Source organism: Harpia harpyja, chromosome 4 (assembly GCF_026419915.1).
Source record: "Harpia harpyja isolate bHarHar1 chromosome 4, bHarHar1 primary haplotype, whole genome shotgun sequence".
NCBI lineage: Eukaryota > Metazoa > Chordata > Aves > Accipitriformes > Accipitridae > Harpia > Harpia harpyja.
This window is the reverse complement of record NC_068943.1, coordinates 46,101,257-46,127,492: the sequence shown is the minus strand read 5'-3', so window position 1 is coordinate 46,127,492 and position 26,236 is coordinate 46,101,257. Positions and strand designations below refer to the sequence as shown.

The 26,236-nt window shown below is 48.9% G+C and overlaps 3 protein-coding genes across 10 annotated transcripts; 1 reads left to right on the top strand and 2 right to left on the bottom strand.

The window, feature by feature from the left end:
• Nucleotides 1-359: 359 nt before the first annotated feature.
• LOC128141635 (T-cell surface glycoprotein CD3 gamma chain) lies at nucleotides 360-4,383 on the bottom strand. Of its 2 annotated transcripts, XM_052786622.1 has the most exons (6): nucleotides 4,318-4,383; nucleotides 3,526-3,788; nucleotides 2,176-2,379; nucleotides 1,536-1,667; nucleotides 1,061-1,104; nucleotides 360-678 (listed from the first exon to the last, which is right to left on the bottom strand). In XM_052786622.1, exons 2-6 carry the CDS (start codon nucleotides 3,596-3,598, stop codon nucleotides 616-618), a joined length of 516 nt encoding a protein of 171 aa, XP_052642582.1. In that variant the 5' UTR covers nucleotides 3,599-3,788; nucleotides 4,318-4,383; the 3' UTR covers nucleotides 360-615. The 2 variants fall into 2 exon arrangements, with proteins under 2 accessions (XP_052642582.1, XP_052642581.1); XM_052786621.1 differs by lacking the exon at nucleotides 4,318-4,383 and having other exon boundaries at nucleotides 3,526-3,899.
• ZW10 (zw10 kinetochore protein) lies at nucleotides 4,371-18,477 on the top strand. Its single transcript, XM_052786612.1, has 16 exons — nucleotides 4,371-4,553; nucleotides 4,750-4,884; nucleotides 5,742-5,843; nucleotides 6,035-6,112; nucleotides 6,228-6,387; nucleotides 7,360-7,509; nucleotides 8,204-8,395; nucleotides 9,062-9,225; nucleotides 10,017-10,199; nucleotides 10,688-10,926; nucleotides 11,922-11,993; nucleotides 12,721-12,890; nucleotides 13,522-13,652; nucleotides 14,151-14,282; nucleotides 15,329-15,531; nucleotides 16,561-18,477. The coding sequence occupies exons 1-16, from the start codon at nucleotides 4,437-4,439 to the stop codon at nucleotides 16,679-16,681; spliced, it is 2,349 nt and encodes a 782-aa protein (XP_052642572.1). The 5' UTR covers nucleotides 4,371-4,436; the 3' UTR covers nucleotides 16,682-18,477.
• Nucleotides 15,540-23,894, bottom strand: LOC128141634 (transmembrane protease serine 5-like). 7 transcript variants are annotated; one of them, XM_052786613.1, is made up of 13 exons: nucleotides 23,783-23,894; nucleotides 23,528-23,654; nucleotides 23,197-23,304; nucleotides 22,163-22,285; nucleotides 21,554-21,689; nucleotides 21,107-21,220; nucleotides 20,861-20,904; nucleotides 20,547-20,709; nucleotides 20,257-20,435; nucleotides 19,779-19,877; nucleotides 19,349-19,491; nucleotides 18,800-18,952; nucleotides 15,540-15,631 (listed from the first exon to the last, which is right to left on the bottom strand). In XM_052786613.1, the coding sequence occupies exons 1-13, from the start codon at nucleotides 23,783-23,785 to the stop codon at nucleotides 15,560-15,562; spliced, it is 1,464 nt and encodes a 487-aa protein (XP_052642573.1). In that variant the 5' UTR covers nucleotides 23,786-23,894; the 3' UTR covers nucleotides 15,540-15,559. The 7 variants fall into 7 exon arrangements, with proteins under 7 accessions (XP_052642573.1, XP_052642578.1, XP_052642577.1 ...); XM_052786616.1 differs by lacking the exon at nucleotides 15,540-15,631 and adding an exon at nucleotides 18,522-18,620; XM_052786618.1 differs by lacking the exon at nucleotides 22,163-22,285.
• Between the last annotated feature and the right edge of the window lie 2,342 nt (nucleotides 23,895-26,236).

The following is a 26,236-nucleotide window of genomic DNA, read 5'->3' as shown; positions in this document are numbered from 1 at the left end:
TTGCAGGGGTGACACAGACCTTGCTGAGTGTCACTGTGCTCCTGGTGTTCCCGCTCCCCATTCTGGAAGGGGAGTTAAATGAGACAAAGCCTCTGCCAGCATCAGGGGTGGCAGCCCTCTTCCTTCACAAGGTCCCCCATCCTCAGCTTCAGCAATGGACCCGGATGTCATTTAGATCCTGGCACAGAGAGGTGGCACAGACATGGGCACCTGCCTGCACTGGCAGAGCAGTGTCCTACTGGGACAGGCAGGAGCCTTATGGCTCTGCAGGCATCCAGGCAGATCCGCATCCAGCGTGCGCCTTCCCCAGGGACTGCACGGCTCCCCAGGCCTCAGTGCAACCAACGGAGCAGGGAGGCTATGGGGTAGGCTCATCTTTAATGAGAGGAATATAGAAGCACAAGAGGTTATGGAAATAGCAGAGTGCTACAAGCAGCCCGTCCTGGCAAGGAGCCAGAGGGCTCTCTAGGCAAAAACCCACAGTGTCTTCTGCCAGCAGTGAGCTTACGAAGGCAGTGCCAGGGCCGGGTACCGGTGCTCTTGGGCACTGGTGGTGGCTTTGCTTTAATATCACTCCCAGTGTGAAGGAGTCGCAGGCCCCAGTGTTTTCCCACTTCACTTGCGGGACTTGGCAGGTGCCAGCCGGCTGTACTGTCCATCATCCCGCTCGCCAAGGGGCTAGGAGGGGAAAAAAGGCGAGACGAGTTACAACTGTGTCTGTCCAGCCCTGGGAGAGAGGGTACAGGAGAAGCTGGCCCAGCCCTCTCTTTGCCAAGCTTTTGGCAAGCTTTCCCTCCCCACACACAGAGCTTAACAACCCCAGGCAATAACGGGTAGGGGGAAGCTGGGCTTGCCCCATCCTCTGGGTCACTCAGGGGGAGGCAGCTGCGAATGCCCCAGCAGAGAGCAATCTCCAACATGGCTCAGTGCCTCGAGGCATCGAGTATCCCCCAGCAGCTGTGCCATCATGGCCACGCCAGTCCCACCATGCAGCCCCACACCATGTAGAGGTGCTAAAGCCCATGCATGCACACACACACACGTGCGCTCCCATGCTCACCTGGTAGAGCTGCTCATTGGCAATCAGGTTCTGCCTGTCAGAAGCTAAAGAAAGAAAGAAGATGGTCAAGGATCAGGGGAGTCATGGGCAGTGTGGTGAACATTTGCAAACAAACCCAAGCAGCCGGCTGCTTTCAGCCCTGTGCTTTTACTTCCTCTGGGAGGCTCGGTGGAAAGCCCCTGCAAGGCATCAGATGTTCCTGTGTCACCAGCTGCTGTCCCTGGGATGATGTTTTGTTTAACCTTGTGCATTCACTGCCTTCTCCTGGGAAGCTAAGCTAGGGGCAGGAAGGGTACACAGAGCGCTCACATGGATCCCCACCCTAGACATGCTGAGTGCTGGCTGCTGCCTGCAGCTTGCAGTGGCTGGGCTCTGTGGGCAGTGATGGAAAGTCCCTAGGTACCACGCAGCTCCTAGAGATGCCCAGGCACTTCCCGTCCCCACCCACGGGCAGCCAGCAGGGCTCTCCCCTCACCTCGTGACATGCGTCCCTTGTCCTGGCCAGTGATGCAATACACAGCAACTGCCAGGAAGATGGTGGCAACTACATCTGCGACCACGATCCCCGAGATAGTGGGAGCGTCCACTTCAATGCAGTTCTGGCACACTGAAAGGCCAAAAGGACACAGATACTGAAAGCAGGGCCACGACCAGGACCCTGCCCCTTGGCTGCCTCCGCTCTGCTGCCAGGGCCAGTCTGAGCCCAAAGCGCTCAGCCAGCTCTGCCAGTCCAGGCAGGCTCCAGTCCCAGGGTGAGAGAGACCAGGGATTAAATTTGGCTTGCTGCATGGCCCAAGGCAGTAGCGCAAGCTGCCCTGTGTCCCTAGCACTCAGGGCAGGCCACAGCAGGGCCTGTGAGTGGCTAGCAATGAGGCAGTAGGAATGCCAGGTTATGGCACTAAATGAGGCTGTAGAGCTCTCACGGGGACACCAGCTGCAGGGGAATGTGCAGCTTGGCTGTTCCCAAGGGCAAACTTAGCACAGGAGCTGTCAGGACTTCCACAAACTGGTAGAACCACCTTCAAACTCTGGGAAATCAGTAGCTCCCTCAAAAATTTGCTTGGGTGAAAACTCCAAGCAGTTCTGGTTCTAGAAACCAAGTTTGCAACACTTACTTCGATAGTGCACCTGGAGGTCACCGCGTTCCTCTCCGTTTTCCAATTCACACGTATAGACGCCTCTAGGATCGTTGTAAACTGCACCCAAGTCCAGTTGTGTTCCATTTCCTATCCTATTCCCATCTTTCAGCCATATGATGTGACTTTGCACGTTTGTTGTGCATTGCAGGAACACCTTCCCACTGACTTCTTTCAGGATTACTTCATGTTTTGTAAAAAAACAAAGGAGAGCAGAGAGCTTCACAGCTGAGTTCTCAACCCTCACAGTGGTGCAGAACTCAGGAGAGCTCAGTCATGGAGATGGCTAGTGTTGAGAGCATCACATTAGGCTGTTTCCTGAGCAGTGGAGAGGAGACAGCAAACAAAAAACTCTGGAAAAAGCAGACTACCCAGCAAAAACATAGTCCAGCGTTCAACTGGTGGTTACATTAATGCATATCCAAATTCTCTTAGAGTGAAAACTAACTGGAATTAGGCATCTACCTGGACTCCATTCAGACTGCATGTGCATGACCCTCATCCCGCACACAGACTGCATTGGTATTGAAGTACAACTGCAGCGAGAGACATTTCAACAGAAAGTGAAATATTTCCACCAGCAGCGACAGGAGCTGAGCCTCAATGGGGAGGCAAAAACCCATCTGGGTTTTTACCCAATAGTAAAAAAAATTTTTAGTGCAAAGTGTGCAAAAAACCACATAGAATTGCTTCCTCGGCCCAAAGCTATCACCTGCAGAGTCTGGAGTGGACTACAGAACACAGCCTCTCCTGCTTGCATATTTGTGCTAGGTACAAAGCCCGTGGCTACTTTGGTCTAACACCATGGTGCTGCCACGTCCAACTTTACGTGCTTTGTCACTGCAAGGCGGCTTTGAGCTATAACACATAGCCACGGAGCAACACACACAGCTCCAGACCATCACAGCAACGGTCTAGGGCAGGCAAAGTCGGCAGAGCGATCCCGTCCTCATGAACCGTTGCGCTGATTCGCTCCTTTTTCCCCATCAACATTTACGAACCTTGCATCAGGGTGCCGCAACGGAAAACCCCAGCAAGCGGCAGGGGCCTGTTTCCCAGCCACCCTCCCACCGCCGCAGAGACGCCCGTGGCGTAAGCGATACGGGTGGCAGTCTCCAAGGACCACAGTGAGTGCCCAACAGGCACCACTGCTGACCCGCTGCAGCGTGCAGGATGAGCCCCCTGCCTCGCCATTCGCGCGGGGTCCCTCAGGCGCGGCGCACCATGGGTCTCCGCGTACCGTGTCAGCCTGCACGGTGCAGCCGGTTTCAGCCGCGGGGCATAGCACTGCAGCGGCCTGCGGGCAGCGACTGACACCCGGGGACTTACCTTGGATGCCCCAGCTGGCCGTGGCCAGGCTGGTGAGGAGCGCCCAGGTGACCAGGGCCTTTCCCCTCCACATGGCACAAAGCAGTGGTGGCTCTTTCACCAGCTCGGAGGAGAGGACGTGGAGAGAGCTCCTCGCCACGACACACCACCCTCCCCGAGATCTTTGTCAGGTACCGGATGCCGGGGGCTGGAGCCTTCCTCCCCCAGCAGCTGGGGGATGTCTGAGGTGCCCTGGCCCTGCCTCCTCACCCCAGCCATGACGCCTGTGGAGAGGCAGGGGAGGGCAGCTGGGCCTGAGGTGGTGTGTCCCCCAGCAGCTGTGGACCCCCAGCAGCCAGGTGTTCCCCAGCAGCCACGGGACCCCAGCAGCCACTGGTTCCCCCGCAGCCATGGACCCCCAGCAGCCGCTGGTCCCCCCAGAGCCACGGAGCCCCCCAGCAGCTATAGACCCCGCAGCCACAGGTCCCCCTACAGCCATGGAGCCCCCCCACAGCCCCGGGTTGCACCCCAGCAGCCGCGGACCCCGCAGCCACGGGTCTCCCAGCAGTCACAGGTTCCCCCACAGCTGTGGGCCCCCAGAAGCCATGGGTCCCCCCGCAGCCATAGACCCCCAGCAGCCACGGGTCCCCCTATAGCCATGAAGCCCCCCAGCAGCCACGGGTCCCCCCGCAACCATAGACCCCCCACAGCCACTGGTCCCCCCAGCAGCCATGAAGACTCCTGCAGCCACTGGTCCCACCTACAGCCATGGAGCCCCCCAGCAGCCACGGGTCCCCCCGCACCCCCGAATACCCAAGCAGGAGCAGGGGACGCCCCGAGCAAGTCTGTCCCACGGCGGCTGCCGTAGCGGCGTCCGCGGCGGCGCCGGCCCGTGGTGCCGCGCGGCGGCAGGCGGGTTCGGGAGCGGGGCCATGGCGGCGCCGGCGGGCTCGCTGGTGGCGGCCGTGCTGGCGCACTCGGGCCGCCTCGACAAGGAGGACCTGGGCACCCGCATCGGGCGGCTCTCCCGCCGCGTGGAGGAGCTGAAGGCAGGGCCGAGAACGGGGCGGGACACACGCACACGCGAGCGGAGCTTTGGGGAGGGCCGGGGGCGCTGATCTCCGGCCGGTCTATGCTGGGGTCTCCGGCCGACCGGGGTGGCCTGAGCCCGGGAAGAGTCTCTTGCCGCTGGCCGGGAAGGCCCACCCGATGAACGGCGGTGTCCTGATGCTCCCTCTTTTTCAGGGCGAAGTCTGCAACATGATTAACAAGAAGTATAACGAGTTCCTGCCCAGCATGCAGAGCGCCGAGGACCTGGTGTCGCAGCTGGAGGGTCTGTCGAGCAACATCGACCTGCTGAAAGCGGGGATCGAGAACGAGGTGACAGCCTGCCCTGCCTCGGCGGCCCTCGCCGATTCCACTCGGTTTCAGCCCAAAGCTGTAGGGCCGTCCCCATCTTGGGGCGTTGCGAGGGGACCGGCGGCAGAGGACTCCTCCTGACTAAGAACCCTGGGTGATATCACCCCTAAAAAACGCCTTTACGTGACATGTGCTGCAGAGGTGTGTGTCACGTCGGCGGTGTAAGTAAAGAGCTGTCATTAAGGGATTGGCCGTGATTTGCTCTCTGTTGTAGAGTTGAAAAGCATGTCACACGTGTCTCCTCTGGAAAAAGGGAAGGATCAGCCGTGTATAGGGCAATAAGGTGTGACACAGCAATGGGCTGGCTGAGCACTGGTCCCACAGTGATTTCAGGCAGAATGGGAACCTAAACCATTGCTGTGTGCATTCACTGAAGTCTTTAAGGAGAATGGGAGCAGCTCCTGCAGGCCGGATTGCAGACCCACTCTCTGTTTTTTGCCTCTGGTTTTTCAACATGTGGGGTTCTGTAGCAGTGTTAACTGGGAATTAACTTTTGGTGCTGTTCAAGCATTCTTGCATTTTAAATGGCTGTGTAAAAGTAACACTGAAGTCCTTTTGACTGTGTTTTGAGACTAAATTTCCTTACGGTGCCTTTAAAAAACCTGTAATGTATTAAAAGAGAAACCTGTTTATAAGTGTTTCCAATGCTTATAAGGATCTTCCTAGCAAGGAGCAAAACAGACTGAGCCTTTTTCCTCCTCGCCAAATTATTCTAGTAACAGAAATAATTTAAATCTTGTATTGTTATCACTTTTAAGGGGAAATGTGTCTGGTAACATTTGCTTGCTGTAAATGAACCGAGAAGTTTGTTATTTTAGGTTCAGCAAGATCTAAACATCGCTGTTGCCGAATTCAGCGAATTGAAGCAGCAGTTGGAGCGAGACACACTGGTTCTGAGTATTCTGAAAAAGCTACAGGAGGTGAGGAGGGGAGGTGGGAGCAGCTTAAAACCATTAAGCGGTAGTCATCCTCTCTGCTCCTCAGTCTATGGCATTGTTCTGGACTTCTCTTTTGAATAACTGTCTGTAGCTCCCCTGTCTCTAGCCACGTTGTTTAAAAAATTGTATTCTAATAGCAGATACACAGTGACATATGAATCTGATTGTTGCAGTTTGATACAGCTATTAAAGAGTACAATACTGCGTTGCTGGAAAAGAAGTATGTTGCAGCAGCTCAGCAGCTGGAAGAGGTAATAGTGACTTCTTAAGTATATAACACTATTGTTCATATATACTTTCAATGAATTTTACAAGATGCTTTTCATTAGCAGTTACCCATGTTCTGTGTTTGATCTTTACCACCAGGCACGAAGCAGCCTGAAAATGCTGGAATCCCGCAAGGGCTTCGAGCTGAAGATCCTGAAAGCACTAGGCACAGAGCTCACAGTGCAGACACAGAACATGCTCTATCATCTAGGAGAAGAATGGCAGAAATTGGCTGTATGGAAGCTTCCTCCTTCGAAAGGTAATCACAATTCTAGTTTGTTTCACTATTTTTGCTTCACTATTTGAAATGTGCACTTGAAAGCACCTACGAGATAGGAAATATAGTAATACTGTTGAACTACAGTTGGTTTAAGGAGCTCTTTCTGCCATTTGCGTAACCTAATGAACAGGAGTGACAATGAGTGGCAGTGGTCTTTGGATATCACTCCACTCATGGAGTATTTAGGGGCTACCACAAGCAATCTGGTGTAGTCAGTAGATTTTCAACAGAGTTTTGAAGGTTCATCTGCCTCATCTGTGGTATTTCTTAGAAAATGTTGAAGCAGAGATCAAAACAGTTACCAGCCTCTGAGTAATTTTTTAGCCTGGTGAAGTATCAGAAAAGAGATGCTCTCTTGCAAAGCTTCTGCTCCTGAGGAAATCAGCTGGGCCAAAAATTTCAGGTTGCTTATTACTGAATACCTGATTCGGCATAGCAGCTGGAAGAGTTTTCTGAAATTTTTGTTCAGCCTGAACATGTTTCCCCACTAGGCTAGTTTTAAGGATACTTTTACCTTCTCCAGTAGGTTTTCAGGTTGCCGCTTTTGTTGCAGGCAGCTAATTGCAAGAACTGCTCACGAGTCTGTATGTTGCTGTCTTCACTGAAACACAGACTTTTCCTTTGGAAAAGAAAAAACCCTTTTCCTTTGGACTTGAAATGGGGAGAAGAGGGAAAGGAAAGCAATTGTCACTAAATGTCATTCAATTGCAAGGTGACTGAAATGAGAGTTCTGGATCATTGTAAGAGACTGATTCGCATTCCATTGTCCTGCACTGTAACACAAGGAACTCTGTACCCTCTTCTGACGCTCTTGTACAAGAACTGTGTTTTGTGGAAATGGGGAGAAGTAGAATATTGCTTTAGCTGCCACCTGAGGAGTGCAGTAGCTTCTCAGATCTGCTGTATCTCAGACTGCACTCTGACAGCAAGATGTTTTTTCTTTTTCTTTAGAAAGCAGCAGCCTGGAGTCAGTGATGCATTCAGAATTGCACTTACGCACAGTGCCGTCAAAAGAAGAGGAGATTGCTGGCCCACCTGTTGCTTCTGTGCTGCAGGCATTTGCTGTCCTAGGAGAACTGCACACCAAGCTTAAAATTTTTGGTAAGACAAACTGTGGATCCATATAAACATAGCTATAGTAGCCTGAGCGGACAGGAGTTCAGACTTCTTGTAAGATGGATATCGAGATCCAGTTCACTTCAGCAGTACGCTGGAGGACTTCTTTCTCTCTTGGCTTGTGTTTCCCACTGAGCCTGAGGTGGATGCTCTGGTTCTTATTAGTAGGAAATGATCCTTTATTTATCCAGAACTATTTATCCTTTCTGGTCAATTTAATTTAGTATACTGTTTTGATCTGTGGCTATGTGGTTTCATGGTCTGATGTTTAAAGAGTTTTTCCAGTTACAGCCTCCTCATCTACCAAGAACAAGACTGTTGGTTTCAGGCAGCCTCTGGGCTTCAGCATTCTCAGGTGTTGGTAAAATAAATCAGGAAGTATAACAGATACTAAGACAGGGTTTCATGCTTTCAGCTGTTTAAACTGTTTTTCATTTTACATTAAATATGCTGCTCTTTGTTAGGCCTCCGTATGTGTTTTACGTGAGTAAAATGGTCTTTAGGGAAACCAAACCCAGCGTTTTACCTCATTAGCTGTTCCCTGATACAGCTCATCAAGAGAGTGTTTCTTCTGCTTCGTGCAAAGGATCTCTGCTTCCAAAATTAGTTACTATTGGGCCTCACTGGAGCAAACTGCCTGCCTCCTGCTGTTGGAAAACACGTTTTTTTCATTTTTCAGGCCAGTTGTTGCTGAAATACATCCTCCAGCCTCTGATTTCATACCCATCTCTTCAACCATTCACAGAGGAACAGTCAGATGTGTTCATCCTACGTTTTAAGTCCGAGGAGCCTAACTTGGATCATTCCTCTCCTATGGAAGTTTTTGACAAGATCAAGCTTATTTTTGAAGTTCTCCACAAATATCTGCTGAGTAGGTAGTTTCTCCCTTTTGGAATTAGACTGATCAGTACCCTGTTCATGTAATTGGAGCGGAAGCTTTCTCAAATATCTGGTTGTTAACAGTACTGAATTATATGTAAGGTCTAAGCAGCTTTTAAATGTTAACTTGCTACGCTGTGCGCTTGGACAGCTTGGCACCTTGTCAAACTGGACTTAGCGGTGACCCAGCATTCACAGAACTGGGAAAAAGGAGGAAAGTATTTTGGCTCAAAGAGATCAAGGAATTAATTTTTTGATAAATGTTCTTTCTTGTGAACCAGTCACTGCATTGAAGATCTTTGCGTGCCACAAGTCTAAAAGGTGGAAGTCACAATGCAGTCCAGGGAGTTCCCTCGGTCAGGCTAGTCACATGCAGGATCTTCCGTTGGCTAGAAACTGGCCTGGGCTTTTCTAGCATTTCATGAAATAAAACATGCTGGGAAAGCAGGCTCAGTTTACACATAAATTTAGTTGTCGTTTTGTCGGGGGGGGTGATTCCACAGGCCCAACACAGGCCTTGGTAAGAAGAATACCTCCATTACGAGACTATGGAACAGTTGATAGATGCTGTTCTGACAGGAAGGACTGAATGAACTGGTGAAGGGTCTGGTCCAGGAAGCAGGCGTATTAAAATCCATTTCTGTTCTCTTGAATTCAGATGTGCCTCTCGAGCAGCCTGCGGAAGATAAAAAGAATGGCAGAGTTACACTTGCGGAACTACTAGGTGATGCAATATGGGAGGAGTTATCGGACTGCCTCATTCAGAACTGTCTAGTGAATTCAATCCCAACCAATAGCAGCAAACTAGAGCAGTATGTAGAGGTAGGTCTCAAAAATCTTTCAGATCCATGTGGTGGAAATGCTAGATGGCCAGCTTGAAAAAAAGCTGTATTTTGCTAATCTAGAATTGTGTATTTCTTCTTCCACAGTTAAGCTGTGGGTTGTGTTTCCTGTCATGTAAGTGTGTAAGGTCTCTGATCTGTGGAACTCGGGCCATATTTAGCTAAGACGTGAGGACTTTCAGGCTGTGCGATGTAAGGCACTTGTCTGAGTCTCTGCGAGAGGCCGAAGATGATGATGTGGCAGTGCTGCTTGCCGAACTGGCTTCCTGAGGACTGACCGCTCTGTTTGTCTTTGCATTTTTTGTTGATGATCACAGGGGTTTCTTGCATAGGCCACAAAAATTTTTTAAAAACTACATACATAAAACAGAACTTCTTGCTAGTGAAGAATGCCAAAAGCTCCTTTTCCTGGAGAGGGCGCTGTTTCAAACAGAAGCAGTCATAGGATAAACCTCCCAGTCCCTTTCCCCCAGGTGGTCCAGTGTAATGAAATTCGATCATCTTGCTCCTCTGGTTTTTGAATTAGGTTGCCAGCAGGGTCGGGGGGGGGACAGACCTGCAGTTCAAACACTGTATTATTGTGCGATCATGGCCCCCAGCTGAGCCAGCTTTTTCCAGAAGATTGCTGAAAAGCTGTTGGATGGTTAGTGCCCTCTAAAACCTAGTTCAGTCCTTTGCTTTCAGCTGAGTGGAAGAGTTTATACCCAACTTTAATCATGTTCTTTGATTTTAGGAAACTATGTTAATCTAGAATATGTCTGCTCTTCTCAGGTGATTAAATCCACAGAGGAGTTTGAAAAAGCCTTGAAGGACATGCAGTTTTTGAAAGGAGACACGACTGATTTACTGAAATACGCCCGTAATGTCAATTCCCACTTTGCTAACAAGAAGTGCCAGGATGTGATTGTGGCAGCCAGAAACCTGATGACTTCAGAAATACATAATACTGTGAAGGTGACTATTGATGCAATACACTGTTCTTCTGTGTGGAAAAGTAGCTTAGCTGTTGAAGAAGGCTTGTCTAGAACAGTCGAGTCCTTTTTTTTTGCGGAGCTCTGAATGCTCTTGATTATTTAGGGATCTTGGCAAACAACAGTTTCAAAACCTTTTTCAGTAGTGCTCAAGAGGGTTATTTCACTAACAAAATGTTTCTTAAAATACTTGAAGTTTGATTGCATGGGCTTTTCTAGCTAGTGTCATAAGCATAAGAAAAATTAGAGGATTACTTACAGACTTACTTCTAGGCATGCAACACCATATAGACTGTTTTGTGATCTGCTGTGTTGTTCACAAGCCAGGAGACTTCCAGCACTCTTAGGGGACTTCTGCAGCCTTGTGTTGCTCTTGAGTCTTAAATCTGTCATTCAGCGTTTTGTAGTCTTGCACAGTTTCCTTTCTGTGGGCTCCAAATTAAATTACACCTCTTTCTTGTTTTCCTGTAGATCACACCTGATTCCTCTGTAGCCCTACCAAGGCTTCCTGATCCTGGGGCAGGAGATCACTTAAAAATGCAGAAAACTTCTAAACTTCTGCATAACAACATGGTGAATTTGGAGAATGAGACTAAACTGAGCCGGTACACGTTTTCTCTGCCCACATGCCGCATCAGTTCCTCAGTGGAGAAACTGATGGAGCTGGCTTATCAGACGCTGTTGGAGGCTACAGCCAGCACAGATCAGTGGTAGGAATTATATATCAGCAGGTAACTCTTGGGTGTCAGATACTTATTGCCTTTGGCCATACCAAGCATCTGTTAATAGATTAAAAACTTTAAAAGAACAGAAGATACTTAAAATTAGAATCGATCATGAAGGTTACTCTCTGTTTTGGCTGGAGAATGCATCCCTGGGTTTGTGCAGTAGACTGGTACAGCAGAAACAGCTGCAGACGACGTTCCCTGCAATACTCAGGTTAAGCAGCCTTTTGGACTTAAGTTTTCAGAGAACGTTCAGGTACACTTTATTGTATTTTAGCTATTAAAGCAGTGAAAACATGGTAGGCTCCCTACTGTGCACAACGTAGTTCATGACTTCAGTCTTTTAGCTGGGAGAAACACTACTGCAGTGTTCCCCTCAATGTTTTATCATACGTTAGCTGTCAGGCATTCAGAAAAATCAAAACCATCTCTTTTTTTCAAAACAAATGGTAAGTGATAGCACCCATTCTGAGATGAGTTCTTGCATTCTTTGTGCTGGGTGAAAGCAAAGAACTCCAGCTCTGCATCTGGCAGGGCTCTTCAGTGAAAACAATTAAACATTTTGAGAAAACACATACAGTCTGCTTTAAAAACTGGAGACCACAACCCTGAAGGAGGAGAGTTGCCTAGGTACTGAATGCCCTTCAGTGTACCGTGGCAGAGAGAGGGCTGACTATTTGTGCACACCTGGTGGGGAAGGGACACTGTCCCCTTTGTTTCTGGGGTTTCATATATTCCCCCTTCTGACATATGGTCTGAAGCTTGTCTTTTCCACACTGAACTTACAAGGTCATCACAGCCTTTGTGAATTTTCCAGAATGTTGCCTTTGTTGACATCACTGTAATTGATCCTGACAATCTATTCTTTGTGCCAGTACTTCACTACTAATAAAACCTTGTTTTGGAGAAGGTTGAGGGTCACTTATGAACAAGACGTTAATTCCACTGACAAACTAACGTGAACCTTGTTTTCCTTGTAGCTGTATACAGCTCTTCTACTCAGTACGGAATATATTCCAGCTGTTCTATGATGTAGTGCCAACATACCACAAGTAAGTGCGTGTGTGTGTATTACTTATAGGGCCTATTTTGGAGAGAGAACGATGCTATTGGAAGAGCCCCACTTGTCCCCAAGTTGTCCACCACAGCCAGAGATTACTAAGGGCTTCCTCCAGTGGCAAAAAGCTCGTACTCTTAATCTGTTATTAAGTTGTACCTGCTGCAAAAGAGGTGCTTGAGAGTTTCCAAGTTGGTAGTCTTACAACCAAGGAGATAGTTGCAGTTTTTAGAACAGTTGTGTTTGAATCCAGCCATGTAACTTTGACCCCATGTCTGATGCAGAGATTTTTCATGATGTTTTTCCTGTAAAAAAGAGCAGCAATGAAGATGGAAAGTATACAATTTTGTTCAGAGAACGCTGGGGTATTACTGAAAAGGACTTTCTCTTTTCCTCACCATAACTTTGCTATAACAAAGTATCTTCCTGGTTGAAAGTCCACTCCTAGAAACAATGTGGATATAACACAGGGTTCCCATGCTGGAGCACCATTTCACTAGCCATGAACTCCTTTCCTGTAAGTTCTTGTGGATGTGACAGGAGATTAAATGCTTTTGTTCCGACTGATCTCTTTATCAGGCATTGCCCACAGTTAGTTACTTGCAACATTTGTCTGAGACAGACTGCGAGTTTCTCTAGGATTGGCGTGACCTTTTTGTTTTAACAGAGACAGGTCTAAATAAATACATTTCTTCCTTTTCTCTTCCTCCTTTCTGGGACAGGGAGAACCTTCAGAAATTACCCCAGCTGGCAGCCATTCACCACAACAACTGCATGTATATTGCTCACCACTTGCTCACCCTGGGACACCAGTTCCGATACCGCCTGACTAACATCCTGTGTGACGGAGCAGCTACTTTTGTAGATCTGGTACCTGGTTTTAGGAGACTTGGTAATTTTACCTTTCAGTATTAAAATACATTGATGGATGACATGGTAATTAGTCCTGGCAGTTGTGGCTGAATGATTTAACGTAAGTGTGGCTACCGACTCAAGCAGCAGGTTGTTAAGAGTTTTGGACAAGTAGCAAGGATGTTTTCTAGATTGGGAAGTCTGACAGAGCATTACGACTCTAAGCAAGATAGCTGTTTAGGGCTTGACTCTTTGAAACACAACTGTTCTTGTCCAGCACATAGTTCTAATAGTTCATTATCCAGCAAGATGTTGTGGCAGTTAGACGTTTTGGGATCATCTCCTCAGTCCTTTGATACTTTCTTTAGTTTATTCTATGGAAATAAATTCTGAAATAAATTTGTATGAGCCTAATAGGAGCCTGTCATCCATAGTTAATTCTGCTACTCAGCTCTTTCGAAAGCGTTGTAGCAATGCAAGATGCACAAGAGCGTACTGTGTATGTGACTGGGCCTGGTTAAATTTGCTCTATGAGGCTGTTCAGAAACTGGAAATTCCTTTAAAAAAAACTTTATAGCAAGTTCATTATTCAGCACTTAAGGTCTCTAAATTGGGAGAGCAGATTCAGTAATTGCTTAATTGCTTCTCTCTGCTTGTTTTTGCTCTTAAAGGGATGGAGTGTTTTCTGGCCCAGATGCGGGTACAGAAAGGAGAAATCTTGGAGAGGCTGTCAAGTGCCAGGAATTTTTCTAATATGGATGATGAAGAAAATTACTGTGTAGCAAACAAAGCAATAAGGCAGGTAAGCAAGGCAATCAAAGCCAAATATCCCGTTGTCTGTAGATGTTGTCCTTGGGAAGGTACAGTATGTAATCTCAGTCCTGAGAAGTGTGCAGTGTTTCAGCAGAGTGGAACTTTTCAAAACAACAATTTTCTGGCATGATTTTTTTTTTCCTCTGGGCTGTGTCTCTTTGTAAAATTGAAACATGCTAAGTTCAGTTCCTCTTGCTCCAAGTTGAAATGAAAAGGTTCTTAATCTTGAACTTTTGTTTGTAGTACATTTATAATGTTTTTCATTTTTCAAGGAAAAGATCTGTCACACTTTTGATGAGCCTTAATGCAAACTGAAAATGTTGCATTTTTTCCCAGGAATATCTGCTCTAGGTGGTAGCAGGATACTTCATTACCTTTTGCTTCTTTCAAACTGGCTTCTGATCTTAAGTAGTCACCTTATCATTTCGTGCATCTCTTAACGTTCTTTTTGATAACATGTAGATAACACATAGCTGTTATCTTCCAGGTATTGCATCAGTTGAAAAGACTGGGAAAAGTCTGGCAAGATGTCCTTCCAGTGAACGTATACTGTAAGGCTATGGGGACTTTACTGAACACAGCTCTCACAGAGATTGTCACTAGGATTGCTGCCCTAGAGGTAACTGCATGAGATGGATATGCCAGGCACAGGGTAGTGTGAACAGTGAGCATTTGTGATCTCTAGAAGTTCTTTCCAAGATCAGGTTTCAGGGGAACAGTTACCTTTCACAGAAATTATAACTATGGTCCTGTCTATGAGAAATGTTCAAGATATCAATAACCCACACATCCAGTTGAGACCAAATATACTCTTACAGTGATTCCATGACTCTGTAGTCAAGGGGAGAGCCAGGGAAGTGGCTGGGATTTCACCTTAATTTGGGTTTAGGCATGTCACTCCTACTATAAACATTTCTATGAATTGATCTCTCTCTTTGTTCAGGGCACAGGAGTCAACTGTTGTCTCAAACTCCATCTATTCTGATACATTTTCAATCTGTGCATCTCTAATGAACCTCTCCATCCTATCTGAGCCCCAGATGCTGAAATACCTGTGGCATTTCAAACTGAAATTCTTATCTGTTTAAATCTCCATTTGACTCCCAGGACTGTGTTTAAGTGATTGTCAGGTTACCTTGGGTTAAGTACAACTATGCTATTACATTTCCTAATTAAAATATGTTTTCACAGCAAATGATAGAAACACATTAGTGCATCTGTTCTAGTTGTAGGCTACATCCAAAGAGCCTTCCCACTGTGCATTAGGCTAATAAGTCCTCTTTTCCCATAACAGCTAGTTTACAGGACAGTTGCTCAGGCTGTACCTGCCAAAAAGCTTGGCTTTTATCATTGGGCTGGCAATGCCTGAGCAATTTCCTTGTAAACCATTCAGACCATCATAACACCTCTGCTTCACAGGAAAAGGCTAGCTATTGCACTAAGACATGCTGTTTAGAAGCGCAACCATTGTTCTGAGGCAATCACTGAGAGCTTGCTGAAATAGCTATTCGTGAAATAAGTTATATTAGCATGAGAATGTTTGACGTGATCTAAACCACTGCTTTCATGTTCACACACACAGCCACCTTTTTTTCATTTTACTTGCTGCTTGGCACTCCAAAAATATATCTAACTGCTCCCCTATTAACATTTGTTAAATTCTAGGACATCTCTGCAGAAGATGCAGATAGGTTGTACTCCCTCTGTAGGACCATGGTGGAGGAAGGACCCCAAGTTTTCACCCCACTACCTGAAGACGACAAAAATAAGAAATACCAGGAGGAAGTTCCAGTCTATGTGCAGAAATGGATGACATTCAAAGAGCTGATGATCATCTTGCAAGCCAACCTCCAAGAAATAGTAGATCAGTAGGTGTCTCCCTTTCTTCCTTTTCAGTTAGTTCTTCACCCCAATAACAGGGAACTGGGAAGCAGTCTGACATTGGCAGGGCGCTGCACTCGGGGGACTCTGTTCAGATGAAAGGCAATCACCGTTAATAAGGATCAGATAACTGCTCCTGTGGCTGTTTCTTGGCTGTGTGTTTATAGTCCATTTCAAGCTTGCTCATATATTCAGCTGCCTCCTACAAAGAAAAAGGCTATGGTAAAAAACCAAGTGCCATGGGAGAGCCAGCCACAGAGTGATTGTGCATACCCCTTGGCTTCTCTAAGTTCAGAAGTATTTCACGGTAAGCAGCCTGGCATTTTGCCAACTGCTTTTGATGTTAGTTGTGCCTTGCTCCTGCAATCATTCCACATGATTGGCCTCTACCTTTTAGATGCTGTTTCTTGCTTCTTTTAACTTGCAGGGGGGATTCATCTGAATTATACATGAGGATTTGCATAATTACTTCTATTACTTTAGTTGGCATGAGTTGTCAGAAGCTAGACATTCCGTGTTCACAGCTGCCTCACACATACATCTGAATGGCAAGAAAACATACTGTCCCCAGCAGGCTAAACTGAAAATGTACCAGCCACAGAGAAAGCACATAGGGAAGGCAGTTCCTTTTCTGTGCCCTGCTCATTGCTGCTGTTGCACATTGTTGGTGTTAGCCACTAAAAGTTCCCAACTCTACTTCCACCTGGGCATAAACCACGTTGTTTGTGGTTTTTTTCTCCTGTTGTTTGGGAGGTGAATGGGGATTTTGCAGACAAGCTTTGGGCTTATTTTGGAGAAGGAAAAGGTGCAGTTTGTAATGAGTGCAAGAATTACCTCACAACCTGTGGCTTTATACACCTAGCTAAACAATTCTGGACTCAAGTTGCATACAGCTAATAGGCTGCTAACTGGGTTTGTTTTGCCTTCAGACTTACTACCGTAACAAGTGCTCAGAAGGCTTGTTGTAACATGACTTTTCTGTGCAGTTTGGTTAAAGATCTTTCTTTCCCACGCAGGTGGGCGGATGGGAAGGGGCCTCTTGCAGCTGAATTCTCTGCAGCTGAAGTGAAGAGTCTGATCCGAGCCTTGTTCCAGAACACAGAAAGGAGAGCAGCAGCACTGGCCAAAATTAAGTAACTCTGTTCACTCCCTACATGTTGCATCTTCTGACAAAGAGCGAGCAAACTGAGTCTTTCAAATATTTTTTGGATTGGACCCTTCTTATTTGTACTGGTATAAAAAAGCTTAGCATTAGGTAAGTGCTTCCTGGAGGCTTAACTGAGGGAGAAGAAACATTTCCTAGCTCAATGTTTGTAGGGCAAAGAGAATGGCTCTGTGAGTCTAGGACCAGAAAAATCAAAGGTGGGTAACACATGGACACTAACTGCTTGTGCTCCATCTGCCAGGCAGACAGAGTTTGGGCTTAAAAATTCAACCTCTTGCCATGCTCCCCAGAGGTGTTCTGCCCAGATCCAAGTTTTCCTTCATGAGCTGGTGCGTGTACTGTCCTGGTGAAGAAGAGATGCTTTTTGTCATGTTTGCTCATTTCCATTCTCTAGGATTTCATCTTCCTGTTAAGCCCAGCATAGGGGAATAAATCACATCTTGTAGCCAACATCTCTTTGTGAGAACGGGCACTGCTATCAGATGGGCCTCTCATACAAGGTGCTGTATAATGTCATCTCAAGCTTGCTTGCTTAAGGGTGTTGTAGAGGGATTCTTATTTTTCAATAGTCAATCTTACCTATGCAGTTTTACACTGGGGCCATGTAGCCCCTTTGTGTCTTACCTGTTCTGTCCCTGCAGATTACATAGGAAGCCCACAAACTTTGATAGCTTTTGATACCCTTTGAAGAATGCTGAAGTGCCAAACTTTGCTCTTTATCACCTCAGGTTTCCCTGAAGAGCAGACCTCAAGAGTGAAAATTTAGGAGGGGTGGGGGGAGAAGAGATCCTGTTCTGAGTGAACTGTTTATCAAGTCACTGAGTTTTGCACAAGTAGCAAAATTCCTCATGGCAAATATCTTAAAACTGACTTAGAATTTTTCAGTCTCACTTTACCAACTCTAGACGCCAGTTCAGCTCCTTCCTTTACCTTTTTGCTATGTGTAAACTAGGTAGGTCTGGCATCTGTTGTCTTTCTGGTAGTAAATTTTCTGTCCTTAAAGAATAATGAGAGAAATGTAAATGAATATAAAAAAGGAACGAAGTGTGCACTCATAGCATTATCTTTTAAGTTACAAAAGGCTGTGTTTGAGACTTTGAGAAATGTACATTTGAAAAGCTCACCAAGAGCATTCATTAAAACATAGCCCAGAGGCCAAGATGTGCCAGTTGCTGCACACATGGAACAAAGTATTTCCTACCATGTAGTGCTTACAAAAGTTTCAATCACAGAGCTTAATGTTTTAATCTGTTATCTACCATTATATCTTTTTAATTTGCATTTTTGTCCAACTTCTGTTCACATTTCCAAGCATTTGTGCAGGGCTTGAATCACAGCTGGCTTTCACGTTGCACCTAAGCCATTGCAGAACTGAATGGCCATTCTGCCTGCTGGGTCAGCCAAGCATAGCCATGGCAGGTGGTGAGAAGACCCTTCTGTTTCTGGCTTTAACTGGCATAGGGAGGGGGCACATGCAGTCAAATTGGCCATTAGGCCGAGTCCAGCACATAGGAATGCACCAAGGAAGGGAGATACCGAAGCAAAATCCAACTGCTGCTTAAAACTGTAGCTTTTTCTTTTCTTCCCCTCCAAGTAATTTATCTGAAGGTTGGGAGTGTTCCCATAACACTTGCAGCTTGTGGGATCCCCTGCCCCTTTACACACAGCAATCCAAAAAACCGCATATTTTGAAAAACACCACTTAGCCCTTATGGATTGTTCACAGAAATGTAATTTGCTATTTTCTTTAATAAACTATTTATACCAAGCATGTTTTCTAGTGTTGTCTGGGGATTCTGTTACGGTTATAGTAACACAACATGAATTAGTCCTGGACCATTCTCCACTTACTATGTGGAAAAGGCAAAGTGTTGCTCTGTGAAGTCTCTCCTTGCCTTATTTCTAGTAGATCTAGTAAAAAAAAAAAAAAAAAAGGAATCAGTACCATAGAAGAGGTTGTCCCAGAGGTTCATGCGTCAAGGGTGAGCGTAGGGTAGTGAAGGAAAGTTAAAATAGGATGCTAGCATCAGGATTTGTCTATGCAACATGCATGGCTGTAGGTCAGGCAAGCCTTGCTTGCTCCAGCTTACCTCAGTGATGTGATGAATCCATGGCAGAAGCTGAGCCACATTGGTATAAACCCCAGGGTGGTTGGGTTCAGCGCAGCCCTGGCCCCAGCTCACAATGCCTACTAAGCGCCACATGAATTCATCCTGACAAACCAGGGGTCCCCCGCTGTCACCCTGCAAGATGGAGCAAGGACTAACGAAGCAGCTCTGCCCCACTGGCAGCTGGGATGTAGATCAGGCTGGCTTCTGCCACATGGCTTTGTTCCATTGGCCACACAAGAAGCTGAAACGCAGGTACAAACAACAGCGTGTGCCTCCCTGCAAGGTTTCAATGTTCCTTCTATAAAGATAGCTAAATCTCAGCATGACATCGATGCACCAGGGCACTGCGGGCACCACACTGCAGTGCAAGATGCAAAGGGCCCAGCACTACCCTACACAGGCTGTTTACTGCAAGCTATTGCCACGAAACCCAGCATTTGCTAGAGCATAACAGGGATGTACAACATATCACTCCTTTCCATGCCTGCTATGCACACCTGGCATGCACCACTTGCTCCCTCCTGTTACCTGGCATGCATCTATTTTCCCACGCAGGTAGCCGGCACACAACATCCTGGCAGTGAGCCTGCCTGCGTACATGCACGAACTATTGCATCTCTTGGTACCAACTAAGGGAACGAGTGCTTCCTTCAGTGTCTCAGTAACCTGTGCTGGGGAAGGAAAAAGAGAGGCCAAGAGGGAAACAAGATCTGCAAGGAGCAAGAGGGGAAGAGCAGGGCACTAGCTGGAGAAGTCAGAAGATGGGATTACTTTATAGGATTAAATACAGCCAGGCCCACAGGAGCTGTGGATGTGGGGTGCAGAGCTGCTGGAGCAGGGGTGGGATGAAGGCAGGAGGGGGCATTTGCAAGATCACATGGGGCATGGAAGGGGCTGGACAGGGCCAGTGGGGACCCTCCGGTCAGTGCTGAGCAGCAGGGACAAGATGGGAGCTTACCTTGCTCTGGTCTGGTATAGCCCCAGCCAGAGACCCAACACTGCATGCCCTGGAAGAGGTCCCAGTGGGAGGGTGGCAGACACACAGCACGGATGGCATCTGGTAAGAAGGTGACAGCGGTAAGCACCAGGCCAGCAGGGACAGCTTCATGCTGTGCTGAGCACAAGCGGCTGTGGAGCTACCAGTCTGCAGAGCCACTCAGCCTGGCACGTTGATGTGAAAGGCTCTTGGGCCAGGCGCTCTGGGGACTTCAGCTCCCACAGCCACCTTTCCCAGTAATTCACAGCTCTGGTGCAGTTCAAAACACTGTACTGCTGTGCATGCTGCCTCCCAGGTGCCAGGCTGGACATCCTTAAAGACCTGCTCTGAAATGGCAGGTTCAGAAGAGGCCTGTTTTTGGCCACCTCCTAATTGTGGGATAAGACAGACAACTCCACAGATGGGAGAAGGACACAACAGCATCACGACAGCATCTTACCTGAGAAATTCAGGGGGACTTGGAGCTTCATCAGAGCAATGTCGTAGTCGAGGCTACTGTCATTATAAAGCGGGTGGTAAATTATTTTCTTTACTGATACCCCAGCCTCATGCTTGATTGAGCCATGGGTGATAACGCCTGCGAAAACCAGCCAGGCAGAGGCTGGAAGCCACCTGTAACTGAGCAGAAATACAGCATGCCTCTTACTGTAGGGCAACAAGCGCCAAGGCCCAGGACAGGAGCAGATACACAGTGCCTCCAAGGCAGGGCACGGGAGAGCCTGGGGGTACCTGTGCACGCAGTGAGCCGCCGTGACGATCCATTCACGTGCCAGCACAGAACCTCCGCAGTGGTGCTGGGAGCCATGGTACACGCTGACCTGCCAGGGCCAGCGCCCCAGGGGCACATCCATCCCCCCGACCACCCGCCCAGCACCAGGGCGCAGCTCACATTCTGCAAGGCGGCCAGGGAGCAGGTGTTAGGCAAAGCTCCAGGTGCCAGACCCTCAGGCTGGAGGGTGATGGAAGCAGGTGGAGCAGGAGCGAAGAAACTGCTAGATCCAGGCAGAGATCTTGGGGACATGGGAGAGGAGAGAGGCACTCACCTGAGCATTTCAGAGCCACAATTCGACCCAATTCACAGCTGCTCCTGCATGGGAATAAGCCTCTGGTCAGCATACATGTGAGCCAAAACCCCTAGGGCACTGGGGAGCTCCAGGGCAGCTGCAGCAGTCCCCAAAGGGACTGCTTACTGCACAAAACCGGGACAGTTTTCTATGTTCTTAGGCCTGAAAAAAGGCCTGTGTTTCAGCCCCACCAGCAAACTCTACTTCCCCCAGAGCTGCCCTTACCTGACCTGCCACATGTCTTCCAGGCTGCCTTCCTGCTGCAGTCTCACCCGAACAAACTCCTGTGTGTCATTCACCTTGACATCTTTCACATTCACTCCTTTCTGATGGGTCATTCTGCAGAAGCAATGGCAAGTATTCCAGAGAGATGCTGGGGACCTGCTAGGGGATCAGGAATGTAACCCTGCCATGGGAACAACGGTCCACCGTCCTGCCACTCTGGCAGCCAGGAATGAACCTCCTTGGCAGGAAGGATCTTCTGCAGCTCTTCTCACAGGTCCCTGCGCCAGCCCGAGCCCTGCTTTCCACCCTGCATTTACCAGGGAGCTGTGCGATCTGGCACTGCTGCCTTGACGAACCTCCCAGCCTTCAAGCACCTGCTTTTGCCAAGATCATCCCCCTCGGAAAAGGGCAAGTAGGGGTCAAAGTGGCTGCATCTGCCATGCCCACCTGAGATACCCGAGCTGCCGGCAGAGCAGGGTGCCCAGGGAGAGACTCCAGCGCTCGTGGCATGCCAGGAGCCAGCCAGGACGGCCTTCCACCTGCGCCTCCAGCAAGGAGTTTGCCACGTTTATTCTGAAAGACACTAAAGCCATTCCACTAAAGACAACCTGCAAGTTCCCTTCCTTGCAGTGTTTCGTGCAGAGCCAGCACAGTGGACAGTCATGCACATCTAAAGCAAAAAAAAACCCCAAACAAAACAAAACCATACCCCAGAAAAAGCCATTTGAAGCAATTAGAAACTATACATGAACACATTTACCTATTCTCAGTGCCTGCGTGGCAGCTCTGCTGAGTGATTACACGCAAAGGAGTCCTGCAAGACTTGCCTTTGCTGTAGGATCGCTCCATGCAACAAACCCGTAATGCTGGGGGATGCGGCAGCACTTAAAAGCAAAGTGAAACAACCACAAAATGCAGCTGAAAGAAGCTAGCGGATCAGCAGGAGATATTTATTATTAAAGAGCATCTTTTCTGTTCTTGCTGGGCTTGGCAGGCTCTGTCCTGCACACTGCTCCCCTCTCCCCTGCCTCTGTGGCAGCAAACCAAGATGCAAACCTCTATTGTGAGCCCTACGGACCATGGGGTCTTCCTCTTCACTATCACTGCATGCTGGGACTGCACCCGGCTCCTGCAGCAGGGTGAAGCCCTGGTCTGGCTGAGGCTTCTTCAGGTGTTTCACTTCAGGAAACAGAGAAGGGGGTGGAGGTAGACTCATACAGCCCAGGCAGCATCTGAAGATGCACGACACTAGGAACAATCCTGCGCTGCTGTCCTGGTTTCAGCTGGGATAGAGTTAACTGTCTTCCTAGTAGCTGGTACAGTGCTATGTTTTGAGTTCAGTATGTGAAGAATGTTGATAACACTGATGTTTTCAGTTGTTGCTCAGTAGTGTTTAGACTAATGTCAAGGATTTTTCAGCTTCTCATGCCCAGCCAGTGAGAAAGCTGGAGGGGCACAAGAAGTTGGCACAGGACACAGCCAGGGCACCTGACCCAAACTGGCCAACGGTGTATTCCATACCATGTGACGTCCCATCCAGTTTAGGAACGGGGAAGTGGGGGGGGGGCAGGGATTCACCGCTCGGGGACTGGCTGGGTGTCGGTCGGCGGGTGGTGAGCAATTGCACTGTGCATCATTTGTACATTCCAATCCTTTCATTATTGCTGTTGTCATTTTATTAGTGTTATCATTATCATTATTAGTTTCTTCTTTTCTGTTCTATTAAACCATTCTTATCTCAACCCACGGGTTTTGCTTCTTTTCCCGATTTTCTCCCCCATCCCACTGAGTGGGGGGGAGTGAGTGAGCGGCTGCGTGGTGTTTAGTTGCTGGCTGGGGTTAAACCACGACAGCTGCCCGCTGGAAGAGGTGACGAGCCTTTCCATGGGTACAGCAGCAGGTTGCTGCTGGGACCACAGCAACCAGCAGCAGAGCCCACACCAGCTGTGTTCCCCTGCCCCAGGCCGCATCTCACCAACCAGGGAGCTCCCATCACCACCACCTCTGCTGCTGGCACCCCAAACCCCCTCGTCAGTTTGGCAGCTGGGCTCTGCCCACAGCAGCAGGGCTGTCCCAGGGCAGACACTGACCTAGGAGCCATGCCCCAGCCGCTGTCCCCGCCAGCAGCCCAGCAACCCCGAGCAGCAGGAACAGCCTCCTGATGGTGCAGAGAGTTTTGAGAGATGCATTAGCAGAATCTTTAAGAAACAGAGAGGGAGAGGGGATTAACATGGTCTTGTCCATCTCTCACAGCACTTTCAAGCCGCTGGTGAAGCCCCTGGGTCCTTATACACATTTCTAGGACTCACCTGATCCTTTCCCCACAATGGCAGAAGGAGGTGAGCTAAGGCCATAGATTCTGCAGGAGGTCAAGACTTGGAAGGCCACCCTGTTCCCAAAGCCCATAAATAGCTCACCCACCATGTCCTGGGGAGGCCTGTGTCCTCCTTGCTTCCCTCCTTGGCTCTGCTGTCAGGCTCTTGTGGCTTTGCACAGCACCCTCAATGCAAGGCAGGCTGTCGGGAAACTGCTCGACTGAGGCTGGGCTCTAGAGAAAGAAGTGGAGTCCCAGGGAGCAAAGACTAGGTCTCGTGGAAGGGGACAAGCTTCAAGCAATGACACCGCTGCCCAGGCTGGCTGCTGCAGCAGGGGGCAAGGCGAGGAAGCCCTTCTCACCATGATAGCAAGGAGTGGGGCCAGCTTCTAGTTTGGGCTGCTGCTGAGCCACAAGCACCGAGTGCACGGGTCTCCCGTGAAGCAGCTCAGGTTTCCCTCCGCACGCTCCCGGCGCGATGCCGTGCATGCGCACTGCATGGCGCCCATGCTGAAGGAACTCCTCGTTTCAGCCCCCCCCCCCCATCCTGCTGACAAGGCTCTTGCAGTGGGTGGGGGTGATTGCTCAGCAGGTCCCCTCCCACCCCCCCATTGCCCTGCTCCCAGGAACATGCTGCTCAAGCTGAGGAGCCCCAGGGGGAAGGATCCCATTCCTCCCCGGTGCCTCACCAAGTGAGATCAGTAGCTGTTGAGTTGCCTCAGCTCTCAAAACCCACCTTCCCCCTCCCATTATTTTGTTTAGGAGCTGTACAAGAAACACCAAGTGCTGCTGAGGAGCAGCAGCAGTGCCCTGGCCATCAGTGTGAGGTGGGGGCTGCAGGCTGGCAGCCAGCCCTGCTGGCGGTGGGCTCCCAGGCACAGACAGACCTCCGTGTGGGCAGCAGGAAGGCTGCCGACCAACCGCTCCGTGTTAGCAGTTACGTTCAGGGAGACAAGACCTTGGGGAACAAAGCATCCTAAGCTGGGAAAAGATCAGAGAAGGCAGCCTGCAGCTGCTCTTTATCACCCTCACATCCCAAGCCAAGTGCCTGCCAGCTGTGATATGTAAAGGACAATTTTCCTGCCCATGTGCTGCATTAAGGATGTGCTGGCAAGGGTTGGTGGGTCCCCATCACTCAGCAAGGCCCTCCCCACCCCATGTGCACAGAGACCTCCAGAGAAACAGCCCCACCTCCCTGGGTGCTGGATTTTCCCTCTGGTCTTTTGGCTGTAGCACACAAAGAGCAATAAAGGTCAAACAGCAGCTCTCAGTTCAGCTTCTGGTTTTCCATGTAATACCTTGCTGCTGAAAGATGCCTGGCTGGCAGCCTGCGGAAAGGGAAGACTTTCTAACCCATGGCTTAGGTACTGGCTGTCCCACATTGGGGCATGAGACGCTTTTCTTACCAATGCAGAGCTCTCACAGCAGAGGCGGAACAGAAATCACTTGTGCTGCTGCATCCACTCTTCTTCCTCGGACCCAGCAGCGGCTCCACTGCAGTCACCACACTGAAGGTCGACAAGTGCTGCCAGTCCCCAGCTGGCACACCACACTGGACAGGGAACCGGGCAGGGACAGTACCAGGATCGCCTTCATTGCATTGCCCAGGAAAGCGAGGGGGAAACCACGTTGAAGCTCTGGGAGGCCCCAGTTACAGATTAAATAGTGACAGCCTACAGCAGAGGTGGACGTAGATGCCCTAGCAGAGCTAACCCATTCCGCTGGAGGCAGAGCCTGAGCTCAGAGCAGCACCAGCAGATGCCAGCACAGGGCAGGGGAACACACAGCTCACCTTGTGCATAAACCTGCCTCTTGCCTGCCTGGCACTGGAGACCATCCTGACCGTAGTCTGCTCCCAACCCCTGCTACTCACTGCTGAACAGAAACACTCCAGACTTGTGGCCAAGTTTGTGAAAGCTGTCAAATTCCCAACACCCAAATACAAGTTCAGAAGTCGTTATGGAAGTTAGACCTGGGTGGTGAGCTGCAGTCAGATCATCACCATCACCAGAGATTCCTGGTATGGCAGCAGCAGCATCAAGTCCCTGCGAAGAGCCCCAGGTTACCAGTACACCACACTGCCTTGCCTGCACAGGCAGTTCACCAGCTGTGCTGTTTCTCTGGCTAACTCTACCCCATCCAGAAATACTAAGATGGCCTTCTCCAGTTAAGTGAGTTAGAAGCCTAACTTCCCCTCCGGGAGAGATGAGGCTGAGTACCAATTTCAGCATGTCTCAAAAACAAAAGGCAGCTGAAGCAGACTTCAACAGCTGTCTCATGAAAGAAAGACTTTTCTTATTTACATAATTCTTCATCCCCAAAAGATACAGCTGATGGCTTGTTGCTCAAAATATCAATGAATTTTTAATGCTATTTACTCAAGGAAATGCCTATGAATATTTCATGATAGCCCTGTCTCGCAGGTTCAGGCTGAGGTTTCGTGCTGTCGATGAACAGCACTGCATGTGTTGTGCCACGCATCCAAGCTGTGCTGAGCAGCAGGCACGGCCGTCAGCGGACAGACACACCAGCACCACGGGAGCTGCACACTGCAACGCTGCTCAGGACCTGTGTTGAGGCGCCAGTTACAATTCCCTGAGGTCAGGCTCCTTTTACAGCCTGGCACTCAGCTGGGGTGAAAACTGGGAGGGTTTTTTTTTGTTTGGTTTGGGTTTTTTTCCTCCAGGCTCCCTATCTCAGTTAGCAATTAGGCCAGAAAGCTGAGAGACAATGGACAAGGCTGTAAATCTCCCCCAAATCACGACCTTGGCTCTGCAGCTGACCCCTTCCTGGCCGGGCTGTAACTGGTGGCAGTG